Source organism: Pituophis catenifer, unplaced genomic scaffold (genome assembly GCF_029215685.1).
Source record: "Pituophis catenifer annectens isolate HBS135680 unplaced genomic scaffold, rPitCat1.0.hap2 SCAF_14, whole genome shotgun sequence".
Lineage (NCBI taxonomy): Eukaryota > Metazoa > Chordata > Lepidosauria > Squamata > Colubridae > Pituophis > Pituophis catenifer.
In genome coordinates this window covers 2,107,126-2,133,159 of record NW_027256894.1, presented here as the reverse complement: position 1 = coordinate 2,133,159, position 26,034 = coordinate 2,107,126, and the positions used below count along the sequence as shown (strand labels likewise).

Here is a 26,034-nt window from a genome sequence, read left to right as displayed (position 1 = left end):
CGTCTTCAAAGAAAAAGAAGAAAGTCCAGTTGCCTCTTGAAAAAGCACCTTTGGGACAACCAGAACCTGAATGATTGAGAATCTTCTTGCCAGTCAGTTTCTAGAAAACAGAATCATAGGCTGGAAGGGATTTATTATTTTGTCCGCAGAGCTGGAAAACATGAGAGTCAGTGCCCCATTCCGCCCAGACAAAACAAATCAGCAGAATTATATGTTTACAATCTGAATGTGAAATAAACCTCTCCTGAACACAGGAAGAGTGATTGCTGAGTAAGCTTGTGTATCTCTTTAGTTAGGCCTTACATTGCCTGCCCCTCCCTTCTTGCCACTGCCCCTCCCCCCAGCCTGTCCTGCAGACCACAATGCAACTTTTGAGTAGTCTAGCGTATTACTTATCTATTTATTAGACTTCTTGGCCACCTAACTCACCTAGAGGTAGGTAAGCATAACAGTAATAAAAACTATTGCGGTATTAGAGAGCTGAAGAAGCTTCTTGGATGAGAAGCAAAACAACTTCAAAGAAAAACAAGGAAGTTCAGTTGCCTCTTGAAAAAGCACCCTTGGGACAGCCATGACCTGGATGACTGAGAATCTCCATAGATGTATTGCAGTATTAACAATTGCATTCCTGCAATATGTTATCAGGTTTTCTGCCTGAGCACTGGCAGGAGTAGAAAACCTCCAAGATCCCTTCCAATTCTGTTTTTCTGTTCTGTTCAAATCTCCAACTGGGTTTAGAGGGAAATCGATTAGGATGAAAAGGAAAGCAGCCAGGAGCACAAGCCAGCATTGCCTCTCTCTGAATTAGGTAAACTGGGGGTTATTAGGCTAATATCATTGTGGGGCACACAGCAGACTGTGCACACCAAATCAACATACCACATTACAGTCTGGTTCAGCTAACCATGGTTTAATAAATGTGCTACAATTGGCTGAGTTTGTGGAACACATAAATGAGTTTCGCGACCAGGACGCCTGCATTCTCACATGCTGTAAGCCATGAACGTCCAACCTTTTGGCTTGCCTGGGCTGCATTGAGGAAAGGGGGATTCTCTTGGGCCACATCTAAATCATTACTGTATATAAATCACACAATGGTCAAAGTTTACGATCTTGTGAGGTGGTTACTAGCTGTCTAGGTCCGCAGGTGGCTCATCGGTTGGACTTGCCTGGTTGGAACCTTAATGGAAACATCAACCCCGCAACCGCCGCTCGGCCTCTGCTTGGAACCTGCAGGGCGAGTTTGCGGCCCAGCGTCTCCCTGGCCTGAACCGGCCCAAGTCTAAAAGCCAAGCCGGCGCTGGGAATCGGCCGGAGCCACCCAACGGACGCTTCGCGCTGCCCAAGGAGGGGAGGCTGGGCCGGCCGGGGGTTGGGAGCCGGAGCGCGGAGCCACCGCCGGCCGAGGGCGCTGGGCGGGAGGAGCGGCCGGCTCCCTCGGCTCCTTCCGGGCGGGTCCGGCGGCCGCCTTTGGCCCCTCGCCCAGCTGAACGGCGGCCGGGCGGGAGGCGGAGGGGAGGCGGGGGCGGAGCCGCAGCCGGCATGGAAGAGGCAGCGCGAGCCGCGCCCGCCGCCGCCTCCTCCGCCCGCCCCTTGAGGCCGCCCCGCCGGCTCCGCCAGGCATGGCTCGCTCGCTGCTGGTGCTGGTCGCCGCCGCCCTCCTGGCCCGGGGGGGCCGCGCCGAGTCCCCAGGTGGGTCCGGAGAGGCGGCTCCCAAGCGGCGGGCGGCGGGAGAAGCGCCGCGGCGGACAAAGAGATGCGCCAGCCCCTCCCCCGGCTCAGCCCCTTCGAGGCCAAGGCGGCCCCCGGGGGTGGCGGGGGGACCCCCAAAGTTGTGGGCGCTTGCAGCTGCGGAAGGGCCGCCTTGGCCTCCCAGCCCCAGAGGGGGCCGTGCCTGGTTCCAGCGGGAGGGCTTTGGGTTCGGCAGGAAGAAATGCGGCTCCCCCGGGTGGGTTGCAGAATCCCAGGCTCGGAGGCGGCTTCTCCGCCCCCCGCCTCACCGGGCAGGCCTTTCTCCAGGCGCGGAGGCCCCCGAGGTGGTGTTCCCGGTGCGGGTGGACGCGCGAGGCTCCTTCCTCTCCTACAACCTGTCCCACCGCCTGCTGTCCAAGAGGGCCGTGCCCGCCCGGATTCGTCCCGGGACCTTCTACAGCCTCTTCCTCGGAGGGCAGCAGCTGCGATTCAACCTGAGCCTCAACCGCCACCTCCTGGCGCCCGGCTTCGTTACGGAGAAACGGCACGGAGGCGTCTCTCGGGCCACGATCCGAGCCTCCAGGCGGAACCCCTGCCACATGATCGGCTCGGTCCAGAACCGGGACAAAGGAAGCGGGCTGGCGGCCCTCAGCACGTGCGATGGGCTGGTGAGGGGGCTGGGGGGGGGGGGCTGGGGGGGCAGGCCCACTTGGTTCTGGTGCGCCCACTGGCTGAATTCCTTCTTTGTTCAACATCTGGTACGGCAATCCGTGTTCTGTGAAGTCAGCACAACTGCATCCCACAGTTTGGTTTTTTTATAAACAGATTGTGCTTAGGAAGATATTGCTGAGGTCAACTCAGTAGGAGACATCCTGGTGAATCCGCTCCCACAGAAGCCCTCCTTTGCTCCCCCATCCTTCCTGCCCCTGCTGGAGACAAGGGAGCGAGAGGGCAGAGGAGAGTTGCATAGTGCTCTGGAGGGGGTGGCAGCAAGGGGCTTCAGGGCTTGGGGCGGCTGGTTCAGTTCCGTTTTGAAGCCAGTCTTTCCTCAGGATTAGCAAGGCTGCCCCAGACACGGAGTAGGCTCTGAAGCAGGCCCCCACTCCACCCCCACTGCTAGCCCATAGAGTCAGAAAGGTTGGGTGCCTTTTGGCCTCTGGGTCTAAAGCAGCAGTTTTCAAATCTTTTCAGGCTCGCTCATTCATTCATTCAAAAACCAGAATCCCTGATGGGGAGGGAAAGCTCTAGTGATAAAAAAGGGCTGCATTTGAGTGGAGTGTTTTTGCTTTTTTGCCCTTCACCTCTCAGGCAACCCCATCATGTTCTTGTGGAACCAAGCTTGAGCATTCCTGATCTAGGGCTGAGATCCTGAGCTTGTCCCAATCTCTGGTTGTGGAGGCGGAATGGATTTGCCCAGCAATTTCAAAGGCAAAGTTTTCCCACTGCTTAGTTTTTCTTAGCTTTCCAACTGTGTGTCCATGTCCGTGCATCCATCCATCCGTCCGTCTGTCCATCCCTAGGAGAAAGGAGATGTTTCTTCCGTTGTCTTGCTCGTTGCAATCACTTGTGCTGAAGTGGCCGGTCACTTTCTGCAGACTGACCAATGACATTTCCTCTCCAGAAAGGCGTCTTTCATCTGGCTGGCCAAGATTTCTTCATTGAGCCGCTAGCTCCCAGCAACCCGAGGGAGGGCGCAGCCCAACCACACAGGATATCTCGACGGCACATTTGGGAGCCCGAAGCCGAAGAGTTTATTTCGGTCCTGAGCACAAAAGGAGCCAGGAAGCAGCCAGCTTCTGTCAGGATGTGTGGGGTGCAAGGTAATGTTTCCTGGTTTGGGAGTCCTGTGGCTCCTGACCGGCTCCTTGTCACTTGGAATCCCTGTCAAATCCTCTCTCTGGGGGGAATGGTTCTCTTTGGGGTGGTCTCTGGCTCTTCCGTGTGGCCCTGCCAAGGCACAATTCTCCTGCCCTTGCTGACCTTTCTTTTGCCAAGAAACAGGGAGGCTTACAGCAGCTGGTCTGTTCAGCTGTGCTGCCCTTGGTGAAATTCCCCTTCCCTCCAGCACCTCTAGCCATTCAGGAGACCTCCTGCCTGCCTGGGGTGGAGTGGGGGCTTTGGCCGTGGTAGGCGGGTGCTTGGGACAGAGTTTAGGTGCTTTGCCAGTCATCCAGGGGAAAGGTCTCTGGCGCAAGAGTGCTCCATGGTGGTCCCAATCGCCCAGCTATTTTGGAGCACCGGCCTGGTGGAAAGAAATAGCCTGGCTGACATTCTGTGGGATGGAAGAGGGCTGCAGAGTAGAGAAAGGGAGCGGCCTGCCCTCCTCTTCCACCTCCACCTCGTGGATGCCTCAGTGTAGCTCATTCACCCACAGATCTGCAGGTCTTCTGTCTTTCAAGATAGAAGGGAAGAGGCCAGAGCCTCGGCAGCCTCACTGGCTCCTGCAGTCTGTGCTGCAAATTTAGGAACAGCAGCATTGAGGCAAGCAGCCATGGTGAGCCACAGCCAGAAGTGTCCCATGGGGACATAAAATGACAATCCCCCAGCATGGGGACTGCTAACCCCTGGCCCAGTGAAATGGTAGGAAATGAGTAATGTGCTCCGTGTGACGCCAACCAGCTGGTGTCTTTTCCAGGGCAAATGGACCTTTCTGTGCAGACAGCTCCAATCATATTTCACTGCAGTTCTGCTGCTCTTTGGAAAGCCTGCAAAATGTGACTTCAGAGCGGTTCTAATGGTCTTCCAAGAGACCTGGGCATGCAAAGAATTGGTGCAATGCCCCAACCTGGCTTAACCAACCACCAGTCAGACCCAAAGGTGCTTTTTTCAGGAGGCAGCTGGACTTCCTTGTTTTTTCTTTTGAAGATATTTCCCTTCTCATCCAAGAATTTCTTCAGAAGAAAAAACAAGGAAGTCCAGCTGCCTCCTGAAAAAAGCACCTTTGGGACAATCATGGATGACGGAGAATCTCTACAGATACCAGTCAGACCTTATGTAGGAAGTGGTTGCCCAGTCTGTCTCTTCTGCAGCTCAAGCCAAAAATGGCCAGGAGGGCAGTGGGGAGAGTTTGTAGCGGGCCCTTCAGGATGATGGGGCTCAGTTAGGAATACAGAATGTATAATACAGGACCTTGGAAGGGACCTTGGAGGTCTTCTGGTCCAACCCTCGGCTCAAGCCACAGACCCTTAGCCACTTCAGACAAGTGGCTGTCTGGAAGCTTCATAAAAGCTTCCAGGGACGGCTCAGGAGTCCCCAGTGCAAAGAGAAGATTCCAATTACAGTTGTAGAAAAATCCGAAGAAACCACTTAAAGTAAATCCCGTTTCCAGTGGTTGTTAAGGGAACTGCCACAGGAAGACCAGAGCTGTGTGAGCCCAAAATCGGAAGGGTTCTGACTAATCCCTTTTATTAAAGGATGGACCTCACCAGAGTTTATGCCTTTTAATAAAAGGTGCTAGAGAAAAATGGCGCTCCCAGATTCCCCCTGATGATTGTCGTGGAAAATATTTTTACATAAATTGAAGCAGTGGTAAACTTTTCCTTTTATAAACTAGTTTCCTCCAGAAACCATTTGGATGGCCCTCCCGCCTCTTTTCTCCTCGGCCCCTCCCCTCCCCTCCCCGGCTCTGTTTACAGAGCAAAGGTCCACCCTGGGGGCCTTCAGACAGCCCCTGTTGCATCTCCTTAGCCACTCATTTCCTGTCCTCCAGAAGAAACAAGCCTCTTTCCTCCGTCTGATTTGTAGCAATCGGAACATGGTGGGAGCATTTCGTCTTCCAGCTGCATAAGGCAGCTCATAATAAGACAATGCCCTCATTTATCCCACACATCCAACTAATCACTGGGCGAGGGAAATGGTTGCGTCTGCAGTTCTCTTTGTTGTGTCCAAGGTTGCTGAAACGGACGTAGAAGAAACAGGATTAGGCTTCTTGGGAAAAATGCAGGTCAGCAGAAGGATTTCCCTCCTGCTTCAGAAAATGGGGGCAGACAAAAGGAGGGAGCCCTGCAGCCGGCCACATTTGGTCCCCCAAAGGGCCATGTTCAAGCAGCCCTTCGCCTTGGCCTCTTCCCCAGTGGTGGGCGGAAGGGGAGGAGGAGACAGTCTTCAGTTGCCCTTAGTTATCTGGTATTTGTGATGATTGGGTGGTGAAACTGCCAGTCAAAGCAAGAGAATATGGGCACCTCCTCTGAGTTTATGTTTGGAGGGAGGGGTTGCTCAGAGGGCCTGAGACTCCTGGGGGCGGGGAATGCCTGAGTGCCCAAAAGGCTAAGCAGCAAAATCTTTGGATGCAAACAAGGATTTCTAGACCAGTAAAGGGTTTAGTGGTGGCACCAAAAGAAATAACATCCTTTAGGGATTCCCAGGGTTACTGCGGTGGGATGAGGGGAGGGAAGGGCCTTCAGCAGCCAAGTTGGGTAAGCAGAGGATAGGAGCCACATGTCCCCCTTCTTCTGCCTTGTCCCTGGGTAGCCTCAGGTGGGGCAAGTGGGTTGATTTGGGGAGCCATTTCTCTCAGGAGGGAAGTTGGCGATGGGCATCTGGCAGCATTTGCAAGAGAGGCAGAAAAGGGACCAACAGCTTTCAAGCTGGGAGAGTTTTTGCCAACTGTGGCAAGCAGCCCCTCGTCCAAAGCTGCGGTGCCATCAAGCTGGATGGGCTTCAAAAGGGGAGGAAGATACCGATGGCCACCCCCTCTCTTTCCTTGGGGTCTTAGCTCAGAGGTGGCTGCTTGGCTCCAAAGGAAATGAAAAGTGGCCCATGATGGATCTGGAAACTGAGATGGTAGTGGCTTATGAGGCAGGAGCAGAACTGGAACCAATCAGAGCTCAGAATTGGACCTGGGCTGATAACCGGCATAACAGAGAGTGGATGGTGGGGGCAGGAACAGGTGGGTAGAGCCTGGGTCCAGTTCTAAAGTGCAGTGGCTGGAAAGCTCAGTTCCCCCTGGAAGATCCTCAGGGAAGACTGCTGTTGGCCTAAAAAGTGAGGATATGGAGCCAGACATATTGGGATGTCATCATGTAGAATGGTGTGGGGGCCTAGAGGTGGAGCTCTCGCCTCACAATCAGGAGGCTGTGAGTTTGATCCTAGGTAGAGGCAGATATTTCTCTCTCTGGGCACAGTGAGAATATATCTGCCAAACAAAACTCTACATTGGCAACAGGAAGGGCATCCGGCCATTAAACGCTCTGCTGGCTCCATTCAGTTGCCCAGACTCCACCCCGCGGCACAAGGGATTATGGGATTGTTAGATGATGATGATGATACTGGGATGTCATCATCATCTCCTGTCTTCCCCAATTTCAAGAAAATGCCAAGGGCTCAGAGAGGTGGAGAGAACATTGGGAGGAAAAGCAGCAGAGGAAACGTCGAATCAAGCCACGCTCTGTCAGTAAGGAGAAGTGGGTGGAGACCCTGGTTGTGGCTGACACCAAGATGGTGGAGTACCATGGCAGCGAGCATGTTGAGAAGTATGTCCTGACAGTCATGAACATGGTGAGCATTGTGAAAGGTTGCTGGTTGTAGAACAGACAAAGGGCACCTCTCAGCCAGGAGAAGGGCTCCGTTTCTGAGAAGAAGTTTGGGCTAATTTGGTTGACTGAAGCATTTGGGAAGCATTTGTGGCACAGGAGAGAACTTCCCTTCTCAATGTGCAGAACTCACTGAGCGACTCCACTTCTTCCATTATGCAGGTGGCTGGTTTATTCCATGATGCCAGCATTGGGAACCCGGTCCACATTTCTATTGTGCGTCTTATCTTTCTGGAAGATGAGGAGGTAAGAAGAAGACATTATGTAGAGCTGCTTCTGCTCTTCTCTGTAGGTTCAGGAGCCAGAAGAAGAAAGCTGCGGGTGTTGATTCTGCTGCTTCCACCAGCTCTGTTTCAGGTCCCTCTGCGATGGTCCATAGTCTGTGCATCCTCTTGTTTCTTCCTGCAGTGATTTCACTGCCTTTTTGGGTTTCTTGTTGTGCTGGCTACAAAAAGTCCTTTGCTTGAAAGCTGCCACTAAAATCCCTTTTGCACTTGAATTCTTTTTGGCTTTGCTGTCTTGATGCCTTCTTTTTTTTTTTAGGGCAAGGGTGTTTATGTTTATTCAGAGTTTCTGAGATTGGTAAAATCTTTATAGGAGTTCAACAATTTCAGCTTTGGAGGAATGGGGAAATATGAATAATAATAATAATAGTTATTGTTATATACCCTGCTTTTGTTTATTGGTAAAGCTTTTAATTGCTTTTCATGGTTTTCAATGGTTTGTCGTTCCAGTGCAATGTCTGTCTGTTAATTGAGGGTTCTAATTCTCTTTCTGTAGGAGGATCTGAAAATCAGCCACCATGCCGACAACACCTTGAGAAGTTTTTGCAAGTGGCAGAAAGCCCTCAACCCCAAGGGGGATGCTCACCCCCTACATCATGATGTCGCCATCTTGCTCACCAGGTATCCCTCTGACTTCAGTGCTGTCTGTAACATCTGTCCATTTCACTGAAAGTGAGGAACTTCTTTGAAGAAAGAACATTCTTGATGGAGACCATGCTCCGACACCACATTGCAAAGGAGCCTTACAGTGTTTTGAGATGCCCACTGCACTGATGTCCTGCCACTGGACCTGAAATGCCTGAGCATGTTGGTTGGCTTCTGTTTTTGAGCTGGGCCATTGTTTTTTCCTATAGTTCTCCAATTGTCAATTTATTTTCCTTCAACCCAGCTGGGTCTTGCCCAGTACAGTGATCCTCTCTTTTGTTCTGTGTGTTTGTGTGCTTCTCCCTGACTCGGAAAGGAAGGATCTCTGCACTGCCATGAACCGTCCGTGTGAGACGTTGGGCCTGGCCCACGTCTCTGGCATGTGCCAGCCACATCGGAGCTGCAACGTGAATGAGGACACGGGACTTCCACTGGCGTTCACCGTGGCCCACGAACTGGGACACAGGTAAGGCTGCAGCTGGGCGTCTCGGCCTGTCCGAGATTAAGAGTGATTACTGAGTAGAGGTTTGCAGACGTTGATTCCTGGAAAGGGGGTGTCCTAGCATGTTCAGAGCTGGAGAGATTTGCATGTCTCCACTCCAGGGAGATGGTTTCCTCCTCATTGTGCACAGGGTCCTTCAATGGAAACCCCCCCTTAAGTAAGCGGAGAGGTTAGGGGTTCTGGAGTGAAAGCTGTCCATTCCTTTTTTATGAGTCACGTCAAGGAAATTCTGGGAGAAATCTTCATTTTGGTTGTGCTTGGCTGACAAGGACTTGACAGAAAACATTGAAAGCATACCTTCACCAAAAGGGGTGGGGGGAGGAGAGACAAAAGTGTACAGTTGTAAAACTGACAAAACAATCCCTTTTGGAATCGTACTAGACAGCCCTAAATAATCTGCTTTCTTTTAAAACTCTCTTAAGCCACATGCTTGCATAGCATGTAAAAGTACAGGTAGTCCTTTTTAGCATCCTCAATTGAGACTGGCAACTCCATCACTAAACAAAGTGGTTACTAATGGGAAATCATGTGAACACGACTCTTTCCAGCTTGAAACTGATAAGACTAATCAGCTTCAAATGTTCAGCTTTTGTTTGTCTCCTAACCACTTCCTAACCCTTTGGAATGCTTACCAGGGCATTGGAATAATCAGCAAGAAGTGAATTAATGTATGTATTTATATTCATTGGAGAGAAAAGGATTACAAGAGAGTAAAGCAAATACACAATGGGGATTATACATTGAAAGGAATGCCCTGGTGCCTGCAGCCACTAATGCACTGTGCAAACAGTCTGGTGTATTCCCAGGCTGTTTGTATAATATGGTTGTGGCTACTAGTGCCTGCACATTCCATTCAATGTGTACTCCTCATTGCATGTCTTTACTCTTTTGTCATCCCTTCCTCCAATTTTTCCACTGAGTGAAAGAAAGAATGGGTCATAAACAGAAAAGATTGCCTACAGAAATTGCTTAGTTCTTTTCTCCCCTCCCCTCCCAGGAGAGCAGAGAGATTGGAGAGGAAGGGATTACAAGAGAATAAGCAATGTGGAAAACAAATCTAAAGCAATGTGCTGGCACTGGCAGACTCTAGGGTGTTACACAAGCAGCCCAGTGTATTTTTTATTGTGTGCTTACTTGCTCTTTTGTAATCTGTAATTCTACAATCTCTGCTCTGCAAGGGGAAAAAAAGAAAACCAGATCTATCATAAGACAAGGTGTACTAACTATCATGGTGATCATGGAACAGCACCGTCATAACTGAACAGTCACTGAATGAGGGAGTTGATAAGCAAGAACTGCCTATAGAAAAGATTGATTGTCATTTGTTTAAAATCCATAAAAATGTCAGTAAAGTTATAAAAATGGAAAATTGGAGCTTCCTCTGAGAAAAGCAGCTGTGATTTTTCAAAGGCTATTGCTTTGCCTGTTTTCTGACCCTGCAACTCTGACCTGTGCTGGTCCCCCTTCAAGGGTGGTGTAGACCAGTGTTTCTCAACCTCAGCAACTTTAAGATGTGTCGGTCTCCCGGAATTCCCTAGCCATCTCACGAAAGGCCTTGGCAAGGTTTTTGGTTCTAAGGGTAGTTCTGGTGATCCTTTCTGGGTGCTGACGCTTCCCCCCCCATCCCAGTAACCCCCATTGATACAATTGCCACCCCATTTCCTGCCCCCAGGCTTGCTGCTTGCCTTTTCAGCCACACCCAAAATGATATATGCCTCACTGACACGGGCCTTGGCCAGCTGGAGTCTTGTCTCCACTGATAGCCACCATCTCCAGTGATGCAGATTGGAAAACCTCTCCCTTCCCGGCACTCTTGTTCAGTCCACTCAAGAGGTCTGCTTCGCAGGATGTTTAATGGGGGGGGGGTGTCGTTCTCTTGTTCCCCTGTTATGTGTCTAGAAGCCACAAGACATTCCCCCGACCTGCTTCCCAGTCCTTCCTTTGACACCCCCCCCCAGAGAACTTTGGGGTGCTGCTTTGATGCTCCTTTGCACGTGTGAGTCTCTCACTTCCTTTGGGGGGCTCTGCCTTTGCAGTTTTGGGATTCAGCACGACGGCAGCGGCAATGACTGTGAGCCAGTTGGGAAAAGGCCTTTCATCATGTCTCCGCAGCTCCTGTATGACACTTCACCCCTCACCTGGTCTCTCTGCAGCAGGGAATACATCACACGCTTCCTTGAGTAAGTCAGCCATCCCAATCCCCTCGCCTTCTGCAGCAGCCCTTTTACTCTCTCAGGAGGCTCCTCCTCCACCACCACCACTACTACTACTACTACTACTACTACTACTACTAAAGGCCTGGAGAATAAAACATATGAGGAATGGTTGCAGGATTTGGGTATGGCCGGTGTAGAGAAAAGAAGGACTAGGGGTGACGTGATAGCTGGATTCCAGTATTTGAGAGGCTGCCCCAAAGAAGAGGGGGTCAGCCTATTCTCCAAAGCACCCGAGGGCAGGACAAGAAACAATGGATGGAAAATAATCAAAGAGAGAAGCAACCTGGAATTGAGGAGAAACTTCCTAAGAGGGAGAACAATTAAGCAGTGGAACAGAAGTTGCCTCCAGAAGTTGTGGGTGCTCCATCACTGGAGGCTTTTAAGAAGAGGCTGGAGAGAGAGTTTGGAATGGTCTGGGGTCTCCTGCTTGAGCTCTACAGGACCTCCAAAGTCCCTTCCAGCTCTATTCTGATTAAGAAAGCCCTCTTGGTCTGCGTGGGCTGAGGCTGCAGCAGAAGGCTGTGCAACCAGGGAGGGGCTTTCCTAGGCTCAAGGTCTCTCTTTCCCCTTCCCCCTCCTTGGGCCCTGAGTCGAGAGCCATCCTAGATGCTTTGTTCTGGATTCTTTCCAGATTGTATTCCCTCCCTCCTGCTTACCTGATGTGTCTCTTTGCAGCCGGGGCTGGGGACTTTGTCTGGATGATCCCCCAGCCAAGGATGTGATTGGCTTCCCCTCGGTTCCACCGGGAGTCCTCTACGATGTCAGCCACCAGTGCCGACTCCAGTATGGCGCCTACTCCACCTACTGCGACGACATGGATGTAAGCGGGGACAGGCCACGGAGGGGCTCCCGATGCCCTTGGGAGAAAGTGCCTCTGAGGAAGAGGGCCCATCTGTGGCAGAAGCGTTACAGGAACACCCGGTGTGGGTGTGGGTGGGTGTGGTGTCAACCAATGACTTGGGATCTGATTAGAGCAGAGTTTCCCAAGCTTGATCCCCTTAAGATTTTGTGGACAAACCTTAGGCTGAGAACCCTGGATCAGAGAATGTATGATGTATGGATTTCTACACCTGCTGTTGTCTTACAAAAACGAATGGAAAACATTTCTTGAATTAAATTGCACATGTAAAAACTGTCAGTATTCCAGACAGCAGCAGGGGACCGGAGCCTCCCTCCCCCAAGGTCTGGGCCTGTCCGGAATATAGCAACATTTTCTTTAGAGAGGGCAGCCCGATTCATCCTTCTGGCCGGAGATGCCACCTCCTTCTCCTGTCCTCTGCCAATGGGAAGAGGAATGTGCCCTGGTGCCGCTTGCTCTCCCTCCGTGCAGCTGCTCAGCCTCCCTGCCCTGACCACAGATTCAGAGCATTTCATTCCTTCCCGCAGAGCGTCTGCAACACCCTCTGGTGCTCTGTGGGGAACACGTGTCATTCCAAGCTGGACGCAGCTGTTGACGGCACCAAGTGTGACGAGAACAAGGTATTTCCTGGGGCCCGTCTCTGGGCCAGAGAACCTCAGCCCCGAACCTGCCCCCCAAATGCCATTTTGGCTAAAGCGTGCCATGGCAGAGTCCTACTGAGACTCTGACATTCGCAGTCCAACACAAACCCTGCAGCAAAACAGAACTTTGCTCAGAAGCTTCTCTTAAAAGCTTAAGGGCATCTCCGATTGCACAATTCGTGCCCTTCCCTTAATTGTTGAGCATCAACTGGGAGTGGGGAGAAAGTGTCTGATGGGCAATTGTGTTTGATGTCCAACAAGGGAGGAGCATCTTTTAAAAGGCAGCTGCAAATGGCTATGATCACTCCAGCCATTCTTGGATGCAACTAGTTTCCTTGAGTTCTTTTCAGGACAGGCTGCTTGCCTGTTTGGGAGTTGCTGGAAGAGAGAGAGAGTGTGTGATGGAGCAGGGTGGCAGAGTGCCATCCCGTGGCTCTCCAGTCAGCATTAATGTCCTGGCTGATGCCCCCTTCTGGAGGGCTGCCTGACTCAAGCTGGCAAGTGGTTCTGCTCCTGCTAGGTGGCCAGTTCCAGGAGGCGGCAACCTTGGGCATTTCTGCTGTTCTCTGCAGCCCCATCTTTATCTTGGACCCTGCACCGCCTTGTCTGGAGGCAGCGCCTGCTTTGCTGGCTTCAGCTCCGGCCAAGAGGGACTGTCTGGATAGGGAGCTTAGCAGAATGGAGGCATTTGGTGTCCTGCAAAGTGCCCTCTTTTTAGCCACCGGGAAGATGCTCTGGAAACCTCAGCTGGTCAGAGGCACAGTAGTATTCCAGTCCTACGCTGGAACGCTTCCGGTCAGTGTCTCTTCTGGTTTTCAGCCTGTTTCTGAGCTCAGCTCTCTTATAGTTCTTGGCCCAGTTTCACGCAGTCTCTGCATGTGCTCGGCTCAGACCTCTGCAAGACCCAAATGGCCATTAGCAACCGAGAGTCAGGACCAAAGAGGACCATGAAAGCAAAGGGATGATTCCTCCATAGCCATTTAAGGTCCTAAGCTGCTAGTCTTTTGTCATCATATTCATGTTGGAAGCACTGAGACACTTCCGGTTGAAAGGATTAACCGGTGACATCATTGTTGCCCAGGGGACGTCCAATTGGGGGCTCCTTTCATGTCCCCATTAATGAGCCCACCAAAGTGGTACCTATTTATCTACTCCGTTTGCATGCTTTCCTGGGTTGGCAGGAACCGGGGCAAATGACGGGACCTCACTCGGCTGCACAGCAGCACCCGGGTCTTGAACGTGGGCTTGCAGATTGTCAACCCAGCGCTCTAGCCACATGAGCCACCGAGCTCCTTTTAGCAGGTAGACTTTGATGGAGGGAATGAGACGTCAGCTAGCAGTGGGCTGAAAAGACAGCCGGCCCTTCAGGGAGCCCCCCAGACCTCTTTGTCACTGATGGGCCTCTGTTTGTTTCAGTGGTGCTTCAACGGAGAGTGTGTAAGCGTTGGGTACCGCCCAGAGCCTGTCCATGGAGGCTGGGCAGCCTGGAGCTCCTGGACGGCCTGTTCCCGGACTTGTGGGGCTGGAGTGCAGAACGCAGAGCGGCCATGCAACAATCCTGCGTAAGTGACTGGTCATCTGCCCAAGAAGCTGGTCACAAAGGGAGTCTAGCTGCCCTGCCCAGCTGCCTTCTGCTTCGACCCCTTGGCCTCTGATGGGCACATCTCTCTTTGCTTTGAGTGAGGACCAGGTCATGAGCCCCAAATGCGTCCTTCGGCAAGTTGAACACACCCAGCAATCATGTGGCGCTGGGTTCCAAGAGCTCATAGGAGCAGAGGCTGGTTCTTCCTGGCATCCAAAGTACATATTTCCACATGGGGTGCTTGGTCCAAGGCTTTTACTAGGCAGTTGTCCTGTTTCCCAACCAACATTGTGTGATTTGCATGCTTCCCCATTCCTGCTTCTATTTCAAAAGAGCCAGTGCAGCTGTCGGCAGAGGTCTTAGGGCCAAGATCTGGAAGAGAGAGTTCAGGTCAGACCAGTCCTGAATCCTGTGTCCAGTTCTGGTTGTCACAATATAAAAAGAATGCTGAGGAATTTGGAAGAAGGTAGAGGGTGAGGGGCTTGGAGGCTCACCCTGTGAAGAATGATTAAAGGAACTTGGTCTGTTCAGCCTGAAGAAGAGAATGGACAGGGCAGACAGGAGAGGCGTCTTGCAGCACAGGAGGAGAGGTCCCAGGGCAGAGGGATTGGAGAATTCCAAGAAAAGATTGGCCAGCCATTAGTTTGGGATGATGAGAAGAGATTCCTGCCTTGGGCGGAGAGTTGGACATGAGGTCCCTTGCAACTGTATGATTCTTCTTTTCTTTCCAGTGGGCAGAACCCAGAATTGGTGAGGAGGAGTCAAGAGTTTGCAGAGCTCTGCAGAATTTGCAGGCCATTCCTAGTCTCTCTTGCCCTCTCCCTCTCCCCTTCCCACATCCATCATCAGAGCAGTTTCCTCTCTCCTGTCTTCAAGGGGAGGGGCTCCTGTCACTGGCTAGGGAGGCTGGTTCAGTTCCTGCCAGGAAGCCTGTTTGGCTCAGACCCCCCACCCCACCCCCGGGAAGAATTTAGCTTCAGGAGTGCATAACCTGCCCTGCTCCAGAAGGCTTGTCCAGGGTCAAGAAGGTTTGTATCAGCCGCACTGGAGAGACAACCAGGCCAGGGAGTTTCAGGCAGCGGCTGCTGCTGCCCATGTCAGGCCCGTCACCGCCGTGTCTCTAGGTGGGAGAGAGAGAGAGATCCCCGGAAGTGCAATTGAAACGGTTTCTCTTAATGACTGATGGATTACAAGAGCAGGTGAACATTTCCTACTGAATATTGCAGGATAGGACCTTTTTGTAGCATCGGACACAGCCTCTCCTGCCAGCTCTTCTCCCTGCTCTTGGTTTAACACAGCCTTGTGAGCGCAGAGGAGAGTTCCAACCAAAATTATTCTTCATCTTGTGGATGTGATAGGAATCTATTGGCCCCAGAAAATGCCAAGAACCACTACCAGGTGCCCCCCAAAGAGTTGAGGAGGTCAAAGATTGACTTGCAGGGTTATTGCTGGCCTCTGCATAGGACTCTCCCTTCAGTCTCCCATCTGGCCTTCAGCCTTTTCAGGGAATCAGCACCAGCTTGCTTAACTGGGCAGACTGGTGAGGATGGTTTCTTCCTCAAGCAGATGAGTTGCTTTTTCTTTCCAATCCTCAGCCCCAAGTATGGTGGGAAATACTGCCTGGGAGAACGGAAACGCTTCAGGGTCTGCAATGCACAGCCGTGTCCGGCAGACGAGCCCTCTTTTCGGCAGATCCAGTGCAGCCGTTTTGACCACTGGCCCTACAAAGGGAAGCTTTACAAGTGGAGCCCAGTCCCCAATACCAGTAAGCCTCTCTCGAGCCTCTGTCCAGAGTGAAATACAGGCCTGTAAATTGGGGTAACCACCGGAAGGGAGCATTTACCAAGTGGTGCCCTATGGGACTTACCTGTTGGCCAGATGGCTCTTATGGCAGGCACAATGTCACACAGCTCCCCTTTCCAGAAGATTAAGTAACACCCCAGGTTCGGCTCTCGCTCCAGAGTGCTCTGTGGCTCCCAGAGCTGGATCAGGAACCCCATTCATCTTCTCAGTGCTCCATAACTGGAGGTTCTCAAGAAAAGATTGGACAATCATCTGTCTGGGATGGTCCCCTTCCTTGGGCAGGGGGTTGGGCTAGGAGACACCCTAGGCCTCTTTCAGCCCTGTGATTCTATGTGGGCACCAAAATCCATATCTACCACCCAGAGTTGTGCTGGTGCCTGTGGGCACCAGGTGGCCTTGTCAAGTACCCTTGACTGCTTCTGAGTCACTTCTGGGAATCGCGGAGTCTTTTTCTCATTGAGGCTTCTGTACTGCAGCAAGCCATGCTGGCGGGCTTGGGCGAGAGGTCCTGGGCCATCAGGCTCTCTCCTCTGGCCTCCACAGGCAACCCTTGCGAACTGAACTGTCGACCCAACAATGAGTACTTCGCCGAAAAGTTTCGTGATGCTACCATTGATGGGACCCCGTGCTACGAAGAGAACAACAGGCGGGACAGGTGCATTAACGGGATCTGTAAGGTAGGCATGTGGGGGCATTGTCTCCCCCGCCCACCCTACTGGCATGTCTAAAATTCCATATCTTGAGGGTGGATGGTGACATGGGCTTCCATGGTGGACTCCAAGGAAAGGCGGTGGTTCTGTTGGCACAACCTGCTTACTTTTGCTTAGCTCAAGAAGGACTGCCCCGGTTACTCCAGTGGCCCACGTTCCGTGATACCCTGAGTCCTCTGGGTTTGGTTTCCATAATGCAGTAGCCCGGAGGTGCAAATAAGGCAGCCTGGGGTTGCTAGGATGGGTTGAAATGGAATCCTCTGGGATCCCATTTTGATGACCCTCAGGCAAGACTAAGCATGGAGGGCTTTTGCATTTTGTCTGTGCAGGTAACAAAAAATCCCTGTTAATCATTAGCAAGGTGAGAGTGAATGTCCTTGGAGGGGACCTTTGGCTTTGGGGGTGCTTCCATGCGTAGGTTCACTATTGCATGGGGAGCACGGCTGTTGCTTTCAAGGGCATGGGGAGGGCCTTGGAAAGAGCTGCCGCCAAGGGAGCTCGTGTTTCTCGGGGGGCATCCAGGATGGCAAGCCAGGTCTCTCCCAGAGGTGGCTCAGGAGGGTGCCCATGGCCCTCCCATCTCTTTCAGAACATTGGTTGCGACTATGAAATTGACTCCTACGCTGTGGAGGACCGGTGTGGTGTGTGCCAGGGGGATGGATCAACCTGTCGGACAGTGAAGAAGACCTTTGAGGAGAGCGAGGGGCTGGGTGAGTCATTTCGGGAAGGCTGGTGCGGGCGGGAGACGGCTTGTGAATTCTTATCATTCTCTGTTTCTCTGTAAAATTGAGACATTCTAGGTTTCTTAATATTTGAGCTGTGCTGTGACACAAAGGATTTAGAACAAATGAGGATGTGGGGGAGAGACGTTTGAAATGCAGTGATCCCAAAGGATTGGAGCAGGAAGTGGATCTCATAGAAGTGGCGGGGCTTCCCATGAAATGTATGCTTACATGTCTTCCTTTGAAGGATTTCCTGACCTCTTGCAAGTTCTGGTGAAAGCACATCTGCATCTTTTTCCAGGGGTTGTTTGGCCGCCTTGAGAGCAATTTCCCTTTGGACTAGACAGAAGCTCTTGGGAGACATTCAGGAGGCTCCCTGTGTAGCCGCCAGAAAGAGTGGGCTCATTCCACTTGCTGGGAACGAGGACTTTGCGTTGTTGCCTGCTGGTGACAAACATTCAACATCCCAACAGGTTATGTTGATGTTGGCCTGATCCCGGCTGGAGCACGTGAGATCCAGATCGAGGAGATGGCCGAAGCAGAGAACTTCCTGGCTTTGAGAAGTGAAGACCCCAAGAAATATTTCCTGAATGGTGGCTGGACCATCCAGTGGAACGGTGACTACAAAGTGGCTGGGACCACCTTCACCTACAAGAGAATGGGAAATTGGGAAAACCTGACTTCTCCAGGGCCCACAGAAGAACCGATTTGGATTCAGGTAGGCAAAGGGGGATTTGTGGCTGGGCTCTTGTGCTAAACTCTGTGTTTAGGTCACTTCTTGGGCAAGGCTGTTTGCCCCACAGAGGGGCTGCCAAGTGTTGGAGCCATCCGTTCATTTTGCCCCGGGGACTCTTGGACAACAGCAGTAGCGGCATTGTTGCTTCCCAGCCTTGTATGGAAAGCTTGAAGTCAGCCTGGGGTTTTCCATAGGCAGAGATGGGCTTCGGAGCCAGTGACATTAGATTCCTTCTCAAATTTTATGTGTCTTTTTTTTTTAGTTCTGGACTCAAGATCAGAGTCCGGTGGGAAGGGGGAACAGACTGTCCTCTCCTGTTTGGATGCCGACCTCTGCTTTTCACCATGCAGTGGCTGTCTTGAGACATTAACTGGGAGCTGGATGGGGGCTGCATTTTGGGGAAAGAATAAAGTCTAGGTGCAGAGAACATGAATGACAGTCACAAATGCCTCAGGAGCAAAGGCTCACTATTTGGGTGGGTGTGAGAGCACAAAACGGAGCCTATTTCCAGCCCAGGCACTGGGGAGGGGTTGTGCTGTTCAGGGGTCTGCAGGGTTGAGGGGCAGTTGAAAGCAGACCTGGTCTCTTTGGCTGGACAGCAGGAGCCTTTCCCTGCTCAGGTTGCCTGATTTCCAGGGGTCTGTGAGAGGCAGAAGTGGAGCAGGACTGCCCTCCCCATCATTGCTCCTCTGAGATCGGGAAAGCCAAGCTGCTTCCCAGAAAAATGCAAGTGGGAGTAGTGTTAAAGTGGTCCCGGGTCTGTTTCTGGATGAAACCCTCTAGTCCAGCGGTCAACAACTGGTGGTCCGTGGGAAAATTTTGGTGGTCTGCAGAAAAATTATTTGCATTTTTAATATTGCACTAAATCAGGGATCCTCAAACTATGGAATGAACATTTGTGTTGCAGCAGAGAGTCTCCTCCTTTGGGGTCTTTTTGTGTGGGTCGGAGGGGGGAAGAAATTCCGACTTGGGGTCTGCTTCAGCCTCCTGGTGCGGGGCTTTGGGCAAAGGCTGGAGGGAAGTGCCGCTGGTGGCGAAGAGCCGGAGGACTTTGTTCCAGTGGGACTGCATCATGGCCTGGAACCGGCTGACCATCTCAGCCCGCTGAGCCTCCAGGCGCCATTACCTGGCCTTGCACTCCCACAGGTCTTCTCTCTGCTTGGAAAACCTATGCTCCTAGTCCTCAGTGAGGTGCTTCTGCTGAGCCTCCTTCTCGGTCAGATCCAATTTGAACTGAGCTGTTTTGCCAATTTTTTCTCATGGTGGCTGCTTAGCTCAAACAACTGCTTCCTGTTGCGACCCTAAGGAGCCTGGGCAGGCAAGCAAGGAGAGGCTGGGAGGGGAGGGGTGAGGTGCCCCGCAACGTGAGTGACATTGAGTTGGCCATGCCCACCCAGTCACATGACCACCTAGCCACGCCCACCCAACCGGTCATTAGATAGATCATATTAGTGGTCCGTGGGATTTAAAATTATGAATTTAGTGGTCCCTAAGGTCCGAAAGGTTGGTGATCCCTGCTCTCGTCACCCGGTGCTGCTGCTTTCCCAGGTTTTGTAGCTTGCAGGGATGCAGCTGAGCATCTGTATAGTTACTTCCTATCTCACGGCCCTGGGCCGATTTCACACGGCCTTGTGTGGCTGCTTGTGACTACCTATGTATCCCCCGAACACAGCAGTTTTGAGGTGCAAACCCTTAAAGACAAGTGTTTAGGATTCCTCCAAATATTCCTATACCAAAGGGGTTTTTGTAATAATAAAAGAAGTCGTTCTTGGCAGCACAATCTTTGGTGAGCTGAGCCCAGACAGGCCCCTGCCCTCCTACGCTGACCCTCTGTTGCTGCCTTCCCACCGTTTGGTCCTCCTTGGGCAGCGAAGCTGGTTGTCACCACAGATCAGATAGGAAACCTTCCATTTTGCACCGTACAGCGCAGGACCCTGTGAGGTTTGTAGGTCTTCTCAGCTCCTGTTCCTGAGCTTGGGCTCTTTGCTGAGGTACACAAGCTACGGGGGTAAAGCTGAACTGGCTCTTCATGCTGAGAGATGAGAAACTGTTCAAGATGGTTTCTTCTGCCTGCTCTAAATCAGGGGTGTCAAACTCAAGGTCTGGGGCCGCATCTGGCCTGCGGGGTGCTTAGATCTGGCCCGCAGGGGCACCCTGGAAATAGTGAATGACCGGCCTGCGGTGCCTCTGCCAGCAAAAACGGGCTCCCGAGCTCCGTTTGTGGCTGTGATGGCCTCCTGCAACCCTCTGCCAGTGAAAACGGAGTTCGGGAGCCCGTTTTCCCTGACAGAGTGTTGGGGCCACCACAGGCACCGACATGAACAATGTTAAGCTGGCCACACCCACCCTTACCACACCCAACCTCAACCCCCCCTCCTCCCCAAGATCAAACACAACCCTGATGCGGCCCTCAATGAAATCAAGTTTGACCCCCCTGCCCTAAATGTTCTTACCCCCTCATGCCGTGTGGAGGGTCTGAGAGGCTTCAGCCCAGTCTGAGCCATCCAGTTCGGCCGTGGGAAGATGAGGACCCCTCCCAGGCTCTGGCAAGCCACAGCTCTGCCTGCAACTAGACCTCAGCTCTTCATTCCTATTCATCTTCTGAAAATAAATGAAAACTGGGCTTTTCTGGGGGGGTGGGGGGGGGTGGGGGGGTGGAGATTGAATGTTGGGCATTGTCTTCTGGGAGGTTTAAAAAATACCATAATTTTTGTTTTGTACTATTATGTCTTCGCTATTGTGAGGCACCAAGAGCTTTTCTATAGTTGTGGTGGTATGTAAATTTGATAAGTAACTAATATTCCTAACAATGATAGGAGAGCTAGAGGTTCCCTCTTGCATAGGCACTGAATCCTGGAATCAGATGGGGAAGCCAGTGGCCAATGTTAACATGGGGACCATTCTGAGACCCTGATGATGATAAACCTCATTGACCAAATAACCTACCTGGGCGTTGATTTTAAAAATCAATCAACGTTCTCCGCTTGGAGAGAAGGAAGGCCTCGACTTAATGAATTGGGGACCTTTTAAATCTTACTGGGAGGAGTCTGCTTGGACAGAGCCTTCCAGCCAAGGAGCCAAGTTCCTCTCCTGGCCCCTGTTCCTCTGCTGAATAGCCACTTGTGAGATGCAGAACAAAGGAAGTGATTTAAGAGATCCTTGGTGCTGGTCAGCTTTCTTCCACCCACTTGGTTAGTCCTGCTGGTGCCCAGGACTCTGAAATGCCTCGGAGAGGAGCCCTAAGGTGGAGCGCCAATCCTCCGAGACTCTCGGTCCGGGCATCAGCAAGAGCTTAACCCTGCTAGAAGATGTCCTTCCCGGCTTCCGCACTGTGTGCGGTGTGGATTTGACTGACTGTGAAAAGCCTTGGAACAAATGAGACTTGCTTCCCCTCTCCTCCCCCTCAGGAAGAGAGTCAGATCTTCCATTCTGATTCTCCTTCTCTTTCTACGTTGATCTTGTGAAAAATATCTCACAGGTCAAAGGATCATGTCCCGCTCAGGAAATTTGAAGGTGCATTAATTCAGGTCATGTCCAGTTTTTCTGGGAAGCCTATTGTACATTTTGTAGAGAGCTATGGGGATGGCCTTGAGGGACATAATTATACGAACTACAGGAAGGATTTCTTGAGGCCTGGAAAGGAGACCAGGCCTCAAGAAGAGGCTCAAGTTAATTCCTTCCTGACTCAATGGGGGTAAATAAGAAAGGGAGGAAAAACACAATGCGGCTTGCAAGACTCTGTTACTGGAGATGGTCTTCTTGTGGAGTCTGTTCAGTGGGGTGGACAAACTTGAAGAGTAGACCCAAATATTCCTGGGAGCCTTCCTCCTCCTAGCCTTCCCGTTTCCCCCCTCTCTAAAGTCACTGTCGTTCCACACCTGTTTTGTGAGCTGGGCTGGGTAGGTGTGTGGCTCAGTTGCTACACCTCATGGGAGAAATCAATCAGAATAAAGCTGGAAGGGATCTTGGAGGTCTTCTAGTCCAACCCCCTGCTCAAGCAGGAGATATCCTCTACCATTCCAGACAAGTGGCTGTCCAGTCTCTTCTTAAAAGCCTCCAGTGATGAAGCACCCACAACTTCTGGAGGCAAGCTGGTTAATTGTGCTCACTGCTGGGAAGTTTCTCCTTAATTCCAGGTTGCTTCTCTCCTTGATTACTTTCCATCCGTTGCTTCTGGTCCTGCCTTCAGGGGCTTTGGAAAACACGTTGACCTCCTCTTCTTCTTTGTGGCAGCCCCTCAGATACTGGAGCACTGCTATTGTCACCCCTTCTTTTCTCCAGACTGGCCATCTGTCAGATCGCGGAAAGATCCTTAGGCCAGGGAAAAAAGATGAGATACAGGCAGGCTCCTCCTTGATTCACGGGATGTAAGAGCCCTGCCAGATTCTGTCTTTTTTCCTTCAGTATGGACTCTCAGGGACTCCTTCGACCAGCCCCTGGCAGTTTTCTTGACAAGGTTTTTCAGGCATGGTTTGCTATTGCCTCGTTTTTAGGGCTGAGAGAGAGTGACTGGCTCAAGGCCAGCTGGCTGCGCCCAAAGCAGAGGTAGAACTCTCAGATGCCTGTTTCTAGCCTGATGCCTTAATGTAACCATTACACCACGTAAGCGTGTATGTATGTATCAGAGGTGGGTTTCAGCAGGTTCTGACCAGTTCTGGAGAACCGGTAGTGGAAGTTTTGAGTAGTTCGGAGAACCGGTAGTAAAAATTCTGACTGGCCCTGCTCCCATCTATTCCCTGCCTCCCGAGTCCCAGCTGATTGGGAGGAAATGGGGATTTTGCTGTAACTTTCCCCTGGAGTGGGGAGGGAATGGAGATTTTACAGTATCCTACCCATGCCACGCCTACCAAGCCATGCCCACCAAGCCACACCATGTCTACAGAACCGGTAGTAAAAAAAATTGAAACCCACCACTGGTATGTATGTATGTATGTAATAAAGCCATAATATATATATATATGTTTTCTCAGGTTTTCGCGGGTGTTTGTATGTAGGTCTTTGGTTATTCGGGTCTTCTCCCACGTAAAATTGGAAGTGTCTTGGCGACGTTTCGACGAAGTCTCATTCGTCATCTTCAGGAGCTCCTGGAAGCACGAAGCCGAGAACACCAGCCTGAAGATGACGAATGAGACTTCGTCGAAACGTCGCCAAGACACTTCCAATTTTACGTGGGAGAAGACCCGAATAACCAAAGACCTACATATATATATATATATATATATATATACAGACTGTATATATTATGTAGTTCTCTCTAGAACAGGGGCGTCAAATTTCATTGAAGGCCACATCAGGGTTGTGTTTGACCTTGGAGGGGGTGTGGCCAGGGGGGCGTGGCCAGCTCAACGTCACTCCTGTCGGGGGCGCCTGTGGTGGCCTGAGCGGTCCGGCCCATGGGGTGCTTAAATCTGGCCCGTGGGGCTGCCTTGGAAACAGTGAAGGACCGGCCCGTGGTGCCTCTGCCAGTGAAAACGGAGCTTGGGAGGGCCCTCCTGAGCTGCGTTTTTGTTGGCAGAGGGTTGCAGGAGGCCATTGCAGCTGAAAACGGATGCGGCCTTGAGTTTGGCACCCCTGCTCTAGAATGTTAGTTCTGCAGTAGTCCTCAATTTACAATCATTTGTTTAGTGACCAAAGTTGGCAGTAAACCTATGACCAGTTTTTGCACTTATGACCCTTGCAGCAACCTCATGGTCATGTGATCAAAATTCAGACATCTGGCAACTGATTCATATCTATGATGCATGCCTGGGTCATGTGATCCCCTTTTGTGACCTTCTGACGAGCAATAGGGAAGCCGGATTCACTTAATGACTCTGTTGCTAACTTAACAGCTGAAGTGATTCACTTAATAACTGTGACACGAAAGGTTGTAAAATGGGCCAAAACCACAGAAAACCTTTAGGCTCAATTGTGGTTGTAAGTTGAGGACTACCTGTGGTCTCCTTGTAGATCTGTTCCCAAATTCCCGTGGCTATTTTTTTCTTGCAGTGAAAACAAAGGCCACAAAAAGAAGAGCAGGGCTGGGGAGGATTGAGAAGAGAGTGGACAGTCACTTGTCTGAAATGGTATAGGTCAGTGATGATGAACCTTTTGGCACCAAGTGCCGAAAAGGGAGCACTTCGCATGTACCAGATGGCAAGTCTTCCGGTTACTGCCACGCATACGCACACACCAATCAGCTGGCCGGCGTGCATGCTCACCCTGGAAAACGGACGACCAGCTCTTCCAGTTTCCGGCACTGCCACACACACAAAGGCCAGCTGATCATTGCGTGCGCATGCGTGCCAGAAACTTGGAAGAGGAATGGGCACCGCTGCGTGTGCCAGGCAACATGGCTCCACGTGCCACCTCAGGCACGCATGCCATAGGTTCGCCATCATGGGTATAGGATCTCCTGCTCGAGCAGGGGGCTGGACTAGAAGACCTCCAAGCTCCCTTCCAGCTCTATTCTGATTCTGATTCGCACGGTTGGAGGGCGAAGAGGTCGATCTGTTGTAAAACCTCCTGACTTCCACAGACCTTGTGCAGTGAGGGAAGGTGCTTTACAGTTAATCCTCAGTTATCGACCATTCACTCAGTGACCATCCAAAGTTGCAACAGCCCTGAACAAGAAGTACAAATGGCTTGTCCTGGAAGTTGTGGTCATTGTGGTGATTTGGGTGCTTGGCAACTGCCTCGCACTTATGACGGTTGCAGCATCCCACGGCCAGGTGACTGCCGTTTGCATCCTTCCCTGCTGGCCTGTGAAGTCAGTGGGAAGATGACAAATCATTCCTGCTTCTGTTGCTTTTTCTTCATAGCATTTGCCTGCCCACAGCACCTCCCCTGTGCCCACACTGCAGTGCATGACGGATGGTTGTGCTCACACTGCAACGCCTCCAAACCACAACACCCCTCCCTCACCTGGCTGAACATGCGCAGGGTTGCATCTATGTACCTTCCCACATTCCATGGCCCTCACCTCCCATCTGTACTTGGGCATCCCTTCCCTGTTGCGCTTGTGCCGGATGAGCACACCGGGCCCCACTCTGTAGCACTCGCCTCTTTGCCGGCCTGCTCACAGGCTGCCCCAAATAGGCTTTTGTCTGGGACTTCCCATGGGCTTCCCCACTGACTCTTTTTTTGGAAGCCAAAAGAAAGTCCCAAATCCTGGTCAAGTGAGGTCCTTGCTTAACAACCTGTGATCCTTGCTTAATGACAGCAGAGGGACTGCCGGATTGCCATTGCCAAGCGGTGCAGTCACGTCACATGGAGCTTTATAACAGCACCACTTACCAATGGAAATTCCAGTCTCCATCATTGTCGTTCAGGCCAGGACTGTCTGTGTAGTGATTTGCCCTCAGTGACAGAATCCCAGGCTCCCCATAAGTGGGTGGTTGCCCCATTTCACCTCGGGAGATGCAAGAGGGGCGTTTTCACAGTCGTGTTTCCCCAACGCTCTGCCTTAGTAGCTCAGCGTGTGTTTCTGCTTCCCCGCAGCTCCTGTTTCAAGAGAAGAACCCGGGTGTCCGCTATCAGTACACCATCCAGCAGGAGTCTAGGAATCAGAGTTCAGTTGCTCCTCCTGAGTTCTTCTGGCACTACGGACCCTGGACAAAATGCACAGCTACCTGTGGGACAGGTGAGGACTTGCCTGCTGGGCAGCAAGCTGCTTTCTCGGCGGCCTGACCAGAAGCAGCAACTGTCCAGCTGCAAATCCAATTGGACTGATTTTTGCATGGGGCAGTCCAGAAAACCGGGGGAGGGGGGTCGAAGGGGTCGAAGGGTCCCAGGGGAGCCAGCATCCCCCACTGCAAATGCTTTTCTAAAAGAACAGTCAGGGTCAGGATAGGAACGGGAGCTTCTTACATTTCAGGGTCTGCTTTTGAGGCACCAGCCTGGTCAAATCTTATGAGGCAGTGCAGGAAGCTTTAAGTCTAGAAAAACAGAGTGCATGGCAGAGGGGCTCAGAGAACCTGCCCAGGGCAGGCGGCATCTGCTTGCATCCTTTTAGCTCTTGCCGGCCCAGTTGGCTTCTGCTGCTGCCTGATGGGGTGAGCCCCGTCTGATGTGCGGTTCTTCTTCTCATTTCTTCTGCTGATGGGGGGAGGAAGGGTGGCGATGAAGGCAGC

The 26,034-nt window shown here is 51.8% G+C and overlaps 1 protein-coding gene across 1 annotated transcript in view; it reads left to right on the top strand.

The window, feature by feature from the left end:
* Nucleotides 1–1,622: 1,622 nt before the first annotated feature.
* The window catches only part of ADAMTS7 (ADAM metallopeptidase with thrombospondin type 1 motif 7), a 49,894-nt gene continuing 25,482 nt past the window's right edge, over nucleotides 1,623–26,034 (top strand). Inside the window, exons 1-16 of the mRNA XM_070953627.1 lie at nucleotides 1,623–1,717; nucleotides 2,015–2,360; nucleotides 3,314–3,512; nucleotides 7,001–7,188; nucleotides 7,386–7,469; nucleotides 8,004–8,128; nucleotides 8,469–8,618; nucleotides 10,691–10,834; nucleotides 11,546–11,690; nucleotides 12,257–12,349; nucleotides 13,787–13,932; nucleotides 15,548–15,717; nucleotides 16,299–16,432; nucleotides 17,055–17,175; nucleotides 17,661–17,905; nucleotides 25,403–25,544. Of these exons, the coding sequence (XP_070809728.1) occupies nucleotides 1,623–1,717; nucleotides 2,015–2,360; nucleotides 3,314–3,512; nucleotides 7,001–7,188; nucleotides 7,386–7,469; nucleotides 8,004–8,128; nucleotides 8,469–8,618; nucleotides 10,691–10,834; nucleotides 11,546–11,690; nucleotides 12,257–12,349; nucleotides 13,787–13,932; nucleotides 15,548–15,717; nucleotides 16,299–16,432; nucleotides 17,055–17,175; nucleotides 17,661–17,905; nucleotides 25,403–25,544 (2,527 nt within the window). The remainder of the gene's footprint in view (nucleotides 1,718–2,014; nucleotides 2,361–3,313; nucleotides 3,513–7,000; nucleotides 7,189–7,385; nucleotides 7,470–8,003; nucleotides 8,129–8,468; nucleotides 8,619–10,690; nucleotides 10,835–11,545; nucleotides 11,691–12,256; nucleotides 12,350–13,786; nucleotides 13,933–15,547; nucleotides 15,718–16,298; nucleotides 16,433–17,054; nucleotides 17,176–17,660; nucleotides 17,906–25,402; nucleotides 25,545–26,034) is intronic.